General features: G+C 37.0%; 2 protein-coding genes across 3 annotated transcripts; both read right to left on the bottom strand.

Moving 5' to 3' along the window:
- Positions 1 to 331: 331 nt before the first annotated feature.
- Positions 332 to 3,537, bottom strand: LOC106361403 (BTB/POZ domain-containing protein NPY5). Of its 2 annotated transcripts, none has more exons than XM_013801138.3 (5): positions 3,296 to 3,537; positions 2,525 to 2,943; positions 2,315 to 2,384; positions 1,136 to 2,236; positions 332 to 1,048 (listed from the first exon to the last, which is right to left on the bottom strand). In XM_013801138.3, the coding sequence occupies exons 2-5, from the start codon at positions 2,584 to 2,586 to the stop codon at positions 554 to 556; spliced, it is 1,728 nt and encodes a 575-aa protein (XP_013656592.1). In that variant the 5' UTR covers positions 2,587 to 2,943; positions 3,296 to 3,537; the 3' UTR covers positions 332 to 553. The 2 variants fall into 2 exon arrangements, with proteins under 2 accessions (XP_013656592.1, XP_048593796.1); XM_048737839.1 differs by lacking the exon at positions 3,296 to 3,537 and adding an exon at positions 3,049 to 3,067.
- Positions 3,538 to 7,645: 4,108 nt separating this feature from the next.
- Positions 7,646 to 12,698, bottom strand: LOC106361402 (calcium-transporting ATPase 2, plasma membrane-type-like). The gene is made up of 7 exons (XM_013801137.3): positions 12,309 to 12,698; positions 12,174 to 12,228; positions 10,694 to 11,502; positions 9,372 to 10,517; positions 8,571 to 8,901; positions 8,197 to 8,495; positions 7,646 to 8,118 (listed from the first exon to the last, which is right to left on the bottom strand). Exons 1-7 carry the CDS (start codon positions 12,480 to 12,482, stop codon positions 7,879 to 7,881), a joined length of 3,054 nt encoding a protein of 1,017 aa, XP_013656591.2. The 5' UTR covers positions 12,483 to 12,698; the 3' UTR covers positions 7,646 to 7,878.
- Between the last annotated feature and the right edge of the window lie 3,103 nt (positions 12,699 to 15,801).

Consider the following 15,801-nt stretch of genomic DNA (forward strand, 5'->3'; position numbering starts at 1 on the left):
GGGGGGGATCCACCCTCTCACAGTACCAACGGCCGGAGCCATCGACCGGAGAAGGTGGAAAGACGATGACTTTCAACTTCTCTCTCTCTCGTCGCACTTCTCTCTTCTACACTTTTTTGGATATAAAATGTCTATGAGGGAAACTTGCAAACATACTTTTTGGTCTTTTTATTTTGTTAAAATAAAATGTTTCTACTAATGGCTTATTACATTTGGTGTGTTCTCGATAAAATTACATTAAACGTGATAAATGAAAGGTCTTGCAAAGCACTTTTGGACAAGATTTGTTGAAATATTCTGTTAATGGACAATCATAAAGGTTATTTGAAAATGAAAAAAATTACCATCTTATTATTATTATTTCAAGAACCATTTTTAACAATTCCATTTTAAAACCGATCTAACCATCATACCTACTTTAAGGAAGAAGAAAACCACAAAGAGAATCAAAAGACAACAAAATGAGAAATTGGATCTGACAAAGTGAAAAGAGTTAGTCATTGCATGAACATTTTAGCAACCTAAAAATCTTGTTTTCTTGTTTCTGCTTCCTCTAATGCTTCTTGCTTGTGGAAGAAGAAGACTTGGAGTCATCATTAACAGAACCAGGACTCGAAGTCCCTGAGCTACTCATCATCTCTCCACCTCTTTCTTTACTAGACCAAAGCTTAGAGAACACTCTAGAAACTCCCAGCCCTCCTCCTTTAACCAGCTTCCCTTTACTATTCTCATGCTGCTGATTCTTGGCCAGTCTTAGACTTGCTAACTCTCCTCTCAATGCTTTTATATCTTCAGTGTCCCAACTCTCTCTGTCGTCTTCAGTGTTCGTTGATCTCGAAGCCGGAGTGATCTCTGGAGTGCTGTCCCCGGTTGATGATGAACCGTTGCTGTTAGCTCTTACCTGTTCAAAGAAGAGCACTTGCACCACCACTCGCATAGGTAACCTCTCGTTTTGAACAGCGTGCGCGCAAGCTTCTGCTGATAGCTTTCTACAGTCCATTAGCTTGCATAGCCTCTTCTTCTCGCTCTTGCTAATCTCTGGATGTAACTGATTAGACAAAAAAAAATACAAAATCTTGATTAGCAAGTTAGGGTTAGGGCAGCAACTTAGGGTTAGGGCAGCAGTTTCTTGCACCTTAAGAAACATGTCGATAGCGCGATAAACTCCATCAATAGACTGTCTTGGAAAGCTAGAGACCATCTCCGCAAGTGCTAAGAACTTCTGAAGTGTCAAACTATCTGAATCCCTTGACTTCTCAGCTAAATAGCCATCAACAAGCTTCGCAACCGATGCTTTCGCCTTTATATCATCCTCTTCAGAGTGATGACATCTCAAGAAAACTTCAGCTAAGCTCTGCATCAAGTCAACATCATAGAGCATAACATCACCTAAACTCGCCTCATCTAGACGCTCGCCGACTCTGTTCATCAACCCTGTCTCGTCATCACAGCCAAGAAAGATGGAAGCTCGCAGTAACTTAGCCAAGAAACTCGAAGAAACGCTTTGTTTCTCATCAGGAATCAGCTCAATGATTGAACCAACCAAAGCTTTGTATTTAGCAATGTCAGTGATCTGTATGGAGCTACTACTTTTGCTGAAACCTGGAACCCTTTTAGTCGCATACGCGTGCAATGCTTCACCTATAACATCAGATGAAACTCTCCCTCTTGCTTCTATCGTAATGATCACTCGTTTATACAAATCTATATGAAGATCACAAAGATCCTCCACCCACCAGTCTCTAGGAACCGCATGCGGCTTCCTCAACCCGTTGTCTAGATTCTTCTTCTTGCTGTAAGTATAAGACCATTCGACTTTCGAAGTATCTATCGAAGCTTTAGAAGCTATGGAGTCTAGACAACGCCCTGTTAGCTTCAGCTCTTCAGCGTAAGGAGACAAAGCTCTTGTGGTCTGAAGAACGATGATGGAATCTTTCCATGTTTGGAGTATGCTCGAGTTCAAGAACACTTCAATCTTGTAAACAAGATTTCCCTTTTCGACGGTTTCGTGCATCTCAAGAAACTCAGCTGCGCAGCGAGCAGCGACTACGTTGTAAGCGTTTAGAGTAACGGTCATGCCGTAACAGAACTTAGCACAGATCTCAAATGAAGCAGGACCACCAGGGAACTCTGCTATTTCAATCTCATCTTCTTCATGAATCTCATTGTCTTCGTTGGATGATGATGTTGTTGCGATTAGTTTCTGCAAGCGTGCGCTTTTGGACAGCAATGGAAACTGAAACATAACATAAAAAACATATAATAAAGTTTAATCTTGGTTTTTAAGACAAGATGTTAAGTCTTTAGGGTTTACCTTGTGGAGATAGAACTTGAAATCTCCAATGATTACAATAACATCTGTTGCTAAGTCACTTGGTACATACCTTAAAGAGCAGAGAATTAAACAAAGGTCACGAACTTGAAGTTGTATTTTTCTTGACATTATCTAGTATCTATGAATTGATTCTAAAATCGATTTTTTGATAATCAAAAAATAAGAAAATAAAAGGTCTTCAACACATACCTAACATTTTCACCTTCAGACTGAAAGGAGTCAGGTTTGGATCCAAGTTTCATGAACTTCATGATGTTGAGATCTCAAAGAGAGTTTAAAAAGACTCAAAATGTGTTTACACTCTCTCAAAATGCTTCTGCGGAGCCAGAAACAGAGGAACAAAGACTCTTGAAGTGAAAGGGTCTCTTACTCACATCTCAAAGAGAACACTGAAAAATTATATAAAAGAGAAAACTCTAGAGATGCACAAAACACCCACTCAAAGCTCGAATTTACTGACACACACACACACACAGAAACTCTTTTTTTTGTTGTTTAATAATCAAATTCTTCTCTCTTTTCTAAGTGCGTTACACATTCACAAACACAGAAACATGTGAAACTTTGTGTGTTTGTGGGTTGATGGGCGATGTCGTTTAGTAGTAAACCTGCAATAATCAACAGAAAACGGAGAAAAAGAATTAAAGATTGCCACTTATTCAGTAGACAAAATGAATCATATCTTTTTGTATGTTTGCTGAAACGAATCTAACCAAAAAACATTAGTGGCACAGATCGTTTATATCAGTACAAGAGGACTGCAAAAGTAAAGAAATAAATAGTTTTTAAAATCAGGAATTAATTCTATTCTTTCAAACCCTTATATGCTCACTTTCAAGACTTCATAAAACAGTTGTAATTAAGATATATATGTAAATAAAATTGAGAAAAACTATATCAAAATTGTTACTCACAAATTTCCAAAAAAAAAAAAAAAGCAGAATCCAAAGGTTATAGTACCTTTCTTGTTTTCTTTCTGCAAAGTCTCTTGATAAGACTAAGAGCCACCACCAAAATCTACTGCTATATAATCCTATGGTAACATCAAAAGTATGAATGGGCTGTGTTCTTGAACTTTAAACCCATGAACACAAAATGGCGCTACAAACCAAGAAAAACAAAGCAGAAGCCTTTCGTTGTGTTGAGGACGACCCAGGATCAGAGTTTATGATAAAAGGTTCTTCTTAAGAGATCAAACAGTGACCTCTCGTAATAAAAACACTGATGCTATTTTTCTTTGAAATTAAAGGAGAAAAGAGCCAAACAGAGCTGAAAGAGAGAAAGAAGAAGAGGCCAGAGAGATTGAGAGAGAGAAAAGAGTAAAGGTTGTTCTGTACAAATGCACGCGAAATCTGACAAAGGCCACTTACTTGAGTGCCCCCTTCTCTTCAGACAAACTTACCTTCTTTTCAGGCTATGTTTTCTTCTTTCGTTTTCATCATTTCTCTTTTTTCTTAAAGAACCACTTTTAAAGTTATTGTTATTATATGTTTCTCATATTTATCACATATCTATAGTAATATTTAATTTTAAAATATCAAAATTTTGGGAAATTTATGTCAAAATCTTTCATTTTAATATAATGTATACCATATCAATACAGCGTGTGTTTCATCTTTGAAAGTATTCAACTCATAATAATGATATCATAGTTAGTATTACGGTATTACCATACCACGTACCAATCTCTCCTGCTTTGTGAAATTTATGGTTTTATTAGAACATGGTATAACGTGAAACTGTGAGTCTGTTAGTCGTACAGGTATATATTTATAAACTAAAGGTCAAAGAGTTCCAAAACCTATTTGGACCTAGAGATTTTATTAAGGGATGCTGCAGAAAATCTTCTTGATTAGATTCATGACGTAATATTAAATGTTGTAGATCCTCAAAGACTAATCATATGATAAATGGTACTATGCATGTGGCGGCAATTAAGAATCCAATGCATGTTAGGTTAAGAAGTTATAAGTCGATTCATTGCTGTTTCATCCTCACATGGTTTATACTCTGACGAATCTATTCACATTATCCGATAGATTTAGCTCTTCAACTTCTTTATTATTTATTTTTTTGTTGTCCTTTGATCAGATTTGCATCTATTTCTGGGTCTCAGCAAGTAAATGTTTGGACGTCGAATGGATGACATCTAAATGTTTAAGAGTAGTGTAATTAAAAATAATAATTATAAGATCAGATAAATTATTATTTTAAGACCAATCCTACCGAAGTTAAGCATGTCTTCATGTTATTATATATATTCTTGTTTGTTGACATTGGTAAATTTCCCTCAAAAAAATTTAAAAACTGTTATATATAGTTGATCTAAAATATCAGATGGTGTCATAAACTTTCTGAATGTAATTTAACAGTTTAGCAGAAAATAATTTTTTTTTTGTAACACGCAGAAAAGAACTTTCTAATATAACATTTACAAACCATATGATGCTTTGAATGGATTTCAAAATGGTCCATATATCATAGAGGTTCTTCTTTTGTACAAAGTTGTAAACAAATTGGTCAATTATTGATATTGAGCCTCTGTATAAAAGCCAATAATCTGTAATTTTGGTAATTTTAAATTAAAGATATATTTTTAAAACATAAATGCTTGTGATTATGGCAAAGCACATGGCCTAAGATTGACATTTGCAAAAGAATTGGCATACATTTCTAAATGCACACAGCTAATAAATAACTCTACCAGCAACAAAAGCTATAATGATGATTCCCTTTGTCTAGTTTCACTTTTGTGCATTTTTGTAAGCTTGAGAAAAAGAATAATCGATATAAAACTCACTTAATCAATATTTTCAGTTTTTTTATCTTTTAGTTGAAATTATGAAACACATCTAATTGAAGGACATTAAAACTAAATTTAATTTAAAAGGACATGCATATTTGTTTGAGAAAATTTCAGTTTATTGTTTAGCACAACAAAATAAACGGTTTAAATATTTTGCTTATAAGAGACTATTTCCAAAACTCTTTAGACTCATAGCTCCAAGATATGGTCTGACCATACCGAGAATTATGTGATGGAAAATGCAATGTTTATGACATGTTAGTTAAACTGGAGTTTTTATGATACAAACGTCATTTTAAGTGGCTATTATTTTGAAACAAAATTTCTAAGATTTTTCTATAATTTTTGTAAACACGCATTATTTTTACCTAGAATGAGTTTCATGTAACTTCTCATAGAGTTTAGTAATGAAATGATTAGAACCAACAAAACATTTTATCAGAATTTTATTTCCCAACTAACAAAATATTTTAACAGAATTTTATTTCCCAAAGTATTGAACGTTCAAGTGGAAAGCTACGTGTTACCTAATAACAATATGGATGAGTTGAGTACCCGTGTGATTATTATTGGTAGCACCAAAACGTGGTCCATGCATCTCTTTTTTAGCCAGCCTTTATCGCTTCCTTTCCCCAAATATCCTCTTGTATTATAGATTTCTTGTTAAATCCTTTTCATATATTTTTTAACTAATATTGTCCTCGATCAACTTGATCGTAAGCTCGTAACCATGGAAGCTTAAATCTGTAAATCATTTTCGATAGTTGGTAAAACTCAAATATTTGAACAATCATTCACCCATTATTTTGAAAACCTGTATTTTCAAATATAAAAAAAAGTCCTACGGTTACCAAAATAAAAAAGCCGTAAGCCTCAAATAAGAAACCCTCTGGCTAGGACAGAGGGTTCTGAATATTGGCGGCAACTAGAGCGAGCGAGAGGTATAAAAAGGGATAATTTTTATTTTTCTCCAAAATCGAGAAATCAGAAAAGTGAAATCTTTAACAGCGATCGTTCTGCGATCTACAGCGATCCGTCTTGGAATATTAATCTTTTCTCAGGTAAGATTTTTCGATGTTTTTAATTTTTTTTTTTGGGTTCAAATCGACGTTTTTAATTTATTATCTTGCAGATTGGTTTTGTGTTATTATAGGGTTTTGAAAATCGTAGCTGAGGATGAAAAATCATGACTTGCGATGAGATGATTGGTGGGTTTGTTATTTTGTATCGTTTTGATGATGTTTGTGGAATTGCGATTTGAAGAAAGTTATTAGGGTTTTATGCGCACTAAGTGCTCGATGAATTGTCCATGTCATGTGTGAACCGCCTTTTTCGAAACAAAAAGCTTTCGTGTCTTGTCCTTCTTGTTCTCTTCCTATTTGGATTCAAGAGATGCTTTTTTTTTTGTGGAATCGTATTAGTTCTTGTTTTAACACAGCTGTTTGTAAAATTAAGCAGTGACTTGTTGAGTTTTGTAGTCTATTTGTGTGTATGATTATCTAGAAACCAGGTCTTGTCAGTGTGGAGGAGTATGATCTTTGTTAGTAGAATCAGTTAGACTCTTATTATGTTTTGGAGGTTTTAGAACTGTGGTCCTTAATTTGATGTTCTTTTGATTTTTTTTTGTAGAATACTTAAAAAGTATCACAGAGGTCAAGAAAGCTTAATCATCTGCGAGGATGGACCCGCAACATACTGGTGATTTGTTCAAGTAATTCTCATTATGCTAACTAAGCTTATTTGTTACTCATAATCTGTGTTCTTAAACTAATTTGTCTTTGGTTGTCAAAATAGACATTTGGAGAAGCAGAATGAGTTACTCAAGGAAGCTCATAAGACCATGTCACAAGAACTCCAAAAACTCATGGTATTATGATCAGATCATATCAACTCTTTTTTTACAAGAGCTTGCGGTGTAATTACCGAGTGAAGATCGTTTAACCGATGAGTTTTCACCATTTTCTTGGTTCAGGTGGAAGAACAGATGATGATGCATAAACTCTATGAGATAACGGTTGCTCATCGTAAAAATAACAAGGTATGCTCTGTTTCTTGAAGATACATACACTGTGTCTGAAATATCGTTAAACAGAGAGTTTAGAGGACTTACTTACTAATTGAGCGTGATTTTGCAGGAAATGAAGAAGACTCAAAATGTGTTGGAAGGAAAAGAAACAGTTGAAGAAGCTTCTTCTTTAGCAATTGTTCCTACTGGTGATGAAGAACATTGAACAACTCACTTTCTATAAACCAGGATAGACCGGCCCGGTTTGTGATGGGTTTTAACTGTATTAGTTTTGAAGAGAAACCGTGTCTTGTGACACTGAATTTTGATTCTTGAGCTCTCTTTACAAAGAATCTGCATCTTATGTACATGTATAATATAAATATGCAATATCTGATTCTATAATGAAATGGTGTGACAGAGTAACATCTGTTACCTGCAAAAAGAATTGAGATCATTCAAGTCTCTTGGTGCTTAACACATTTCACCCCAAATTAGATTTAAAAAGCAACACAGAAGAGTCTATTTTAAAGAAACATAAAGTTTTAATGTTTTACAAAAAATATAGGAATCAGAAATCAGATATGTATCCTTAATATAAAACCCTATGAAGATTAATGTCAACAATGAAAAACAGAGTAATTGCAAAAGGCAAAGACTTTGTCAGAAGACTTTACTGTTCTAAAATTTTGAAGAAACTGTCCTAAGAGCACTCTTTAAAGAGCGGTTTGATCAGACGGGAATGGTCTTCAGTCCTGCAGCTATTGGCATACCCAAGAAACCTATAAAGATACTGAAGATCCATTGCACTAATGTAAGTGGTGTTGTGCTTGCAAATGTCCCCAAGAACTCAATGATTATGATCTGAAAGAACACCGTCGCACTTATCACAACCACAAAGACGTAGTTGTCCAGTATTCCTTTGAAAACATCGATCTCTTCCATCTCTCTCGAGCTTATCTCGTTAAACACCTGCAAGTTTCAGACCAAAGTCATGTCAAGATTCAATCAACAATGTGAAATATTATGGTTTTGTATCTCTTTTTTTACCTGACAGAAGACGAAACAGTTGAAGATAAGAGTGTTTAACATGAGAGTCGAGTCAGGACCGTCGAGACCAAACACAGACTTCCCTTTGGCTTGGAGAAACCAAATGACTATGAACTGATACACAGACTGTCCTAGAATGTTCCTCCACATGGCGTTAGTGATGAAGTTCCCTCTCCTTCCAACGGGTAAGCGTTTCATCAGCTCGTTGTTCGGTGGCTCGGTGGCTAAAGCAAGAGCTCCAAGCGTGTCCATGATCATGTTCACCCATAGCAACTGAACAGCAGTCAAAGGAGCACTCCCTGAAGAAATTATTATCAAAGAGTTAATTAGTTAAGTAGAGATTCAAAATCATTTGTTTTTCAATCTTTACTCACCGGTTAAGCAAGCTGAAGAGAAGTTAACAATCAGCGCAACAACGTTAACCGTGAGCTGAAACTGAACGAACTTCTGGATGTTTATGTACACAGAACGTCCCCATTTAGCAACTGTGACGATTGTGCTGAAGTTATCATCTAGAATGATGACATCAGCGCTCTCTTTGGCCACTTCAGTTCCGGCTATTCCCATTGCTAATCCAATATCAGCTTCATGAAGAGCAGGTGCATCGTTTGTTCCGTCTCCAGTCACAGCAACAACTTCATCAAACGTTGTCCTTAACTGTTTCACAAGTGTATGTTTATCCATTGGTGAAGAACGAGCCATCACCTGTACAAGAAGGAAACGTTTTGTATTATGTGGCAAACAAGATCTTTGATACAAGAAACCAGGCCTGCGGATTATGTCCGAACCAAAATTTGTAGTTTTGGGTTCAGTTACGGTTTCGAATTCGGTTTAGTTCGGTACGGTTTGGAAAAATGATTCGGTTTTCGGTTGGTGTTTGATTTTTTCTTTTTAAATAACTTGAAAACCGGAATTAATTGAAATAACCGAACTGAATTAACCGTAACCGAAAATAACCAAATTTAACCAAAAATGTCAGAATCTTTTTTTCAGAAAATTAAACCGAATTCTAACAAAAAAAGACAGTTATTTTTGGAAACAAAATTAAAACCAAAATTAACAGAAAATTGAACCAATTTTTTTGGTTCACTTCAATGGGATTGTGGCCGAACCGAATAAACCAAAACAGAAAATACCCAAACCAAAATAACCGAATAAACAGAAACAACAAGTACCTGAATCTTTGGAATCAGTTCTAGTAACTCTTCCTGACTCTTCTCTCTAAACACTGGACCTTCTATTGCTATCCCATCATCAGTCAGAATCCCACTCTCTCTCGCAATAGCTTTGGCCGTGTTAATGTTATCTCCCGTAACCATCCTCACAGTGATCCCCGCACGGCGACAAAGCTCAACAGACTCTTTAACTCCAGGACGAACAGGATCTTTAATACCAACGATCCCCACACAAGTGAATCCAGAGGCAGGGATAGCTTCATCCGGCGAAAACCCGTTTTCAAGATCCATATAAGCAAGGCAGAGAGTCCGGAGAGCTTCATTAGCAAACTCATTGATTTTGACATTCAGATAGTTTACTGATTCTTCATCAAGCGGAACAACCTCGCCGCTCGAGTTCACAACTTTATCACACGCAGCAAGAACTATCTCGGAAGCTCCTTTGGTGTGAGCTCGCAGCCTTCCTCCTCCCTCGGGGAGTTCGATCACAACTCCCATTCTCTTCTTCGTGGAGTTGAACGGCTCAACTTTCACCACTTTACAAGACTTCCTCTCTTCTTGAAACCGACCGCCTAGGGACAGTCCGAGCTCCAAGATAGCAGTCTCGGTCGGCGACCCCAAGATCTCGGTCTTCCCAAGCTTATTCACAACGACTTCCCCTCCGGTGTTGTTGAATATCGACTGAACCAACAGCTTCACAGCGGACTCGGGGATCTCCGACCGCAAACTACCACCATTACTGTTTGCAACATCCTGGACACTCATGCAAATGCAAGACTTCACGACCGTCATGTGATTGGTCGTGAGTGTACCAGTCTTATCACTACATATCGTAGTCGCGGATCCCATCGTCTCGCAGGCAGCTAGATGCCTGACTAGAGCTTTATCGTTCATCATCTTCTTCATCGCGAACGCGAGACTCAGCGTCACAGCCAAAGGCAATCCTTCAGGGACAGCGACCACAACGATAGTCACAGCGATCGCGAAATACTCAAGAAGCTCCAAGGCCTCGTCGCCAGACCATATCCAGTGAGTTTTCATTGATAGCTTCCTCATGAACATCCCTTGCACCAAAACAGCAAAGGTCACCACGGCGAAGAAGAGACCTATTTTGCCAATGATGGTAGCAACTCCGTTGAGCTTCACCTGCAGAGTGTGTGAGATATCAAACTAAGTCGCACATTGGAGAATTAGACAAAGAGTGTCTAATATATAAAGAGATGTCTAACTCTAATAAGTACGAGTAGTTGATTGTAACAGATTAAATATTATATGATGATGTAATCGATTATTTGACCAGTGTTAAAAAAAAAAAGCTTCACCTGCAAGGGAGTCTCGTCGTCGCCGCCTTCGGTCAAAGTGGCCATCAGCTTCCCCCACTGAGTCCTCATCCCAACGGTAGTCACCATCATCTTACAAGACCCGTCTTGCACTTTGGTCCCAGACAAAAGAAACGGATTCTCCGCATTAACCATTACAGGCTCACTCTCACCGGTCAAGCTAGACTCATCTATCACCACAGAGAATCCAGACAAGAACAAACCATCAGCTGGAACCTGATCTCCGATCCCTAAATGAACAACGTCACCAGGAAGCAACTCATAGATAGACATTTTTTGTCTAAACCCATTCCTAGTCACCTGAACAGTGATCTTCTTCTTCTCCTTATCCAAATCCCTGAACTGCAAACTCTGACGGTAATCACTAGTAGCAGTCACAAACACAACCAAGAGAATGCTCGCCACGATGCCTAGACCATCGTGGGAGCCTTTAGGCCATCCTTCTGTAGCGATCCCGACGACCAAGGACACGAACGCGCAGACGCCGAGGATCATGAGCGTCATGTCTTGGAGAGCTTCCCATAGGAAGAGCCAGAAGCTTTTGAGCTCGCTCTCTGCGAACTTGTTGATACCGAAGAGGTCTTGGCGTTGGGATAAGTGGGAGGGGTCTGTTGTTGAGAGGCCTTCGGTGGGAGAGGCCTTGAGTTTGCATGCGAGGCCGTCGACTCCGCCGTGGAACTTGAGTTTCTTGACGTCATGGCTTTCGACTATTGAGCCTAGCTCGTCGGCGCAGATGTTGAAGCCTGCGGCTTTGACTTCTTCGGGGACTGTGTAGTCACTTGGAGCCACACCTACAAGTCATAAAGAAACAAACAAACAAAATCAAAACTTTGATACAAACTAGAAAACAAAGCTTACACAAATTAGCAAAAATGCTCAAAATTTTAACACAAATTAGCAACAACAAAAAAAGCTGTAAACTTTGACATAACAAAAAAAAAGCTCAAAATTTTGACACTAATTAGCAAAAAAAAGTTATAAACTGTGACACAAATTAGCACAAAAAAAAAAAAGATGTGAACTTTGACACAGATTAACACAATAAACCTCTACAATTTGACACAAATTAGCAAAAAGCTTTAAACTTTGACACAAACTAACAAAAAAAGCTCTGAATTTTGACCAAAATTAGCAAAAAAGCTCAAAACTTTGACACAAATTAACAAAAAAAAAAGCTCAAAAGTTTGACACTAATTAGCAAAAAAAAGGCTGTAAACTGTGGCACAAATTAGCACAAAAAAGAGGAAGATGTGAACTTTGACACAGATTAACACAAATAACCTCTACAATTTGACACAAATTAGCAAAAAGCTTTAAACTTTTACACAAATTAGCAAAAAAAAAAAAGGACTGACACAAATTAGCAAAAAGCTGTAAACTTTGACACAAATTAGCAAAAGAAGCTCTGTACTTTGACACAAGTTGGCAAAAAAGATGTAAGCTTTAGACATATAAAGCTCACCAGAGATGAACTGAAAGGCAGCTTTTGAGACAAGAACTGCGATCCTTAACTTCTCCTGTAAATAGAAAGTTCTATAAATGGGAACCCTCAAGAAGGAGCAACCCATCACATGAAAGGAGAAGAAGGAGACAAGACCTGGTTCGTGCGGCGCATCGCAGCCGCTTCATAGCGTTTGGAGAGATTCGCGGTGAAGCGAAACCGGCGTTTAGGATTCTTGACAACGCCGCAGAGATTACGCCATTTCTCAAGAGCTTCCTCAGAGGAATGCTTCGCCTTCACATCGAAGTTTTGGTTCAGGTAACTCTCCATCTTCCTCCAGCTTCTGTTTTTTTTTTTTTTTTTTGAAGTCTGTCTCTCTGCTTATTTGGTCGGAGATAAAACTAATTTTGTGGGTAAGGAAGAAAGTTCGGAAGCTTTAGTGGGAGAAAGGCAAAGTTCTCTCTTTTTAAAGATCTGAGCTTTTTGTGCTAATGTGATGACCGAGTCGCTGAGTTTAATGAGGGAGAAGCTGAGTTGACTCGTATTAATTCGTGTACCCAATCAAGTATCTACCTCTGCTACTCTTATCATTTAATTAAAACATTCTATTTATTACACTAATAATAACAATTGTGCACTAGTACGCATTAGTAAACGATGTTTAATAATGCATGCTTGAAATATTCATGCAAAGCACGACGCGTTTTCGGACATTATTTTCTTTTTTCGGACAGTATGACAATGAGTGGTTAATGGGTCCCTCGATTAGTTGATTTTCTTTCCTTCCTAATTTATTAACGACGCTAGATAATTAAAGAAAACAAATTACAGAGAAGTTATGGAGGATATAAAGAGTATTTTATTTAGCTAAACAAACAAATTAAGAGTACCAAATGTTAAGCCAAAAAAGTTTTGTTGAAGTATTTTATATAGCTAAATACTTTTAGAACACATGTCTAAATTTCTAATAAAGTAAGATTACGCTATGTCCAAGATAAGATTACTTCGGGATATATTCTGTAACTTTTGTGTTTTACTGTTTGGCTGCTAGTGCTTATAAACAATGACCAAGACTATCGCTAAAACTCACGTTGGCCCAATATCATTGGTTCTTTTAGACCAAAGGACATTGATTTATTATGTATTTTTGATTATTATATTAGTTATGGAAAGCATTTGATTCCTTTTGCTCATCCCAGTTGAATGATGTGTTGTTTTTTAATTCCCCCCTCGATGATTCCATCTAATTTGTCTTTCATGAATTTGGTAGGTAGGTTTGGGCTACTGATGGGCTTTTATTGGCGCCTTCCAAATGAAGGCGTTTTGCGAGATTTATGTGGGCTTTCTCATTGTACATTTTATGAATTTTAGAACCTGACGGAGTTGTTTTTGGTTATCGAGATCTTCCTCATACGGCCTAATTATTTATTGGGCTTAAGGGCCTTTGTTATTATGGAATCTTGCCATATTTGCTTCTCTAATATGCATATTAGAAAAACCAACTCAAAAACATACATTCATTCTTTTCATGTTAAAAGTTGAAAAAGCTAGAGGAAAAATATTCTGAATTGTTATAATTATATTATATATTGTTTCATATATAAGAGGTGTCTATTTGTTTGATCATGTTACGTAAATAATAGAAAGTAGAAAAGAATAATAATCTTAATAAATGAGAAGAAGAAGTAGTATACCAAATAAGAGAGATTGATGTTATTACGTTCGAAAGGGGCGTCATAAAATGATCGCAATACAATTCCTTATATAGAAGAGGTTTCGACAATTGTTACTGTGAGTTTTAAATGATATGGGCTCCATATCAACTCTCACACGAAAGTGTTGCTGACTTTCGTAACACTCCCCCTTGGAGACCAGTATCATTAATGTCTCATGTATATCATCTCTTGTTGCCTCATTAAAAACCTTTCTTGGAAAACCCAGTAGGAAAAACCATAGTAAGGCAAAAAGAGTACAACTCAGAAGCTCCCCCTCGAATAGACGATCGTTACAGGTCTTGTTGATGACGCATTCCAATGTTGTAAACATGTTTTCTGAATGTCGTAGTGGATAGTGACTTCGTAAAGAGGTCTGCAGCATTATCACAGGATCGAACATATCTCACTTCAATTTCTTTATTCTTCTCGAGTTCTTGGGTATATGAGAAGAACTTTGGTGGAATATGTTTGGTTCGGTCACTTTTGATGTATCCTTCCTTTGTTTGAGCGACACATGCTGCATTGTCTTCATATATGATGGTCGGTTTTGAGTCGACGTTGATCCCACTACTTGATAGGATGTGTTTACTTATTGATCTGAGCCAAACACATTCTCTGCTTGCTTCATGGAGAGCGATTATTTCAGCATGGTTCGAGGAAGTGGCTACAAGTGTTTGTTTCTGGGATCGCCATGATATAGCGGTTCCTCCAACCGTGAAAACGTACCCTGTTTGTGATCGAGCTTTATGAGGGTCAGATAAATATCCTGCATCTGCAAAGCCAACTATTTCTCCGTTAGTATTATTAGGATAAAATAATCCTAAATCAATCGTTCCTTGGAGATAGCGAAAGACATGTTTGATCCCATTCCAATGTCTTTGCGTAGGGGATGAACTAAATCTTGCCAAAAGATTAACAGCAAATGATATATCAGGCCGAGTACAATTAGCAAGATACATAAGTGCTCCTATTGCACTTAAATATGGCACTTCAGGACCAAGTATATCTTCATTTTCTTCGTGTGGTCGAAAGGGATCATTTTCGACATTAAGTGATCTGACGACCATAGGAGTACTAAGTGGAGTCGATTTGTCCATGTTGAATCGTTTCAACACTCTTTTCGTATATGTAGACTGGTGTACAAATATATCCTTTTGAGAATGCTCAATTTGTAGGCCAAGACAATATTTTGTTTGTCCGAGATCTTTCATCTCAAATTCTCCTTTTAAATAATCAGATGCCTTTTGTATTTCGACTTTAGTCCCAATAATATTTAGGTCATCAACATATACGGCAATGATAACAAATCCAGATGATGTTTTCTTGATGAAAACACATGGGCATATAGGATTGTTTACATATCCTTCTTTAGTTAGATGTTCACTGAGACGATTATACCACATGCGTCCAGACTGTTTTAAACCGTATAATGATCTTTGCAATTTTATTGCACATAACTCTTTAGGTTTAGAACTTAATGATTCTGGCATTTTAAATCCTTCAGGGATTCTCATATAAATATCAGTGTCCAAAGATCCATATAAGTATGCAGTAACAACGTCCATTAGACGCATCTCTAGATTTTGATTAGCCGCAAGACTCATCAAAAATCTAAATGTGATTGCATCCATAACAGGAGAATATGTTTCTTCATAATCGATTCCAGGTCTTTGAGAAAATCCTTGAGCTACAAGACGAGCCTTATATCTCATAATCTCGCTTTTCTCATTTCGTTTCCGAACAAAAACCCATTTGTAACCAACTGGCCTTACAGCTTCAGGTGTGATTATAATAGGACCAAATACCTCTCGTTTGTTAAGTGAATCGAGTTCAACTTGTATTGCATCTTTCCATTTTATCCAATCATGTCTCTTTTGACATTCCAAGATAGATTTTGGTTCAGGGTCATCATTCTCTTCATCTATTTCCTTCGA

This window comes from Brassica napus, chromosome A8, assembly GCF_020379485.1.
Source record: "Brassica napus cultivar Da-Ae chromosome A8, Da-Ae, whole genome shotgun sequence".
Taxonomy (NCBI): domain Eukaryota; kingdom Viridiplantae; phylum Streptophyta; class Magnoliopsida; order Brassicales; family Brassicaceae; genus Brassica; species Brassica napus.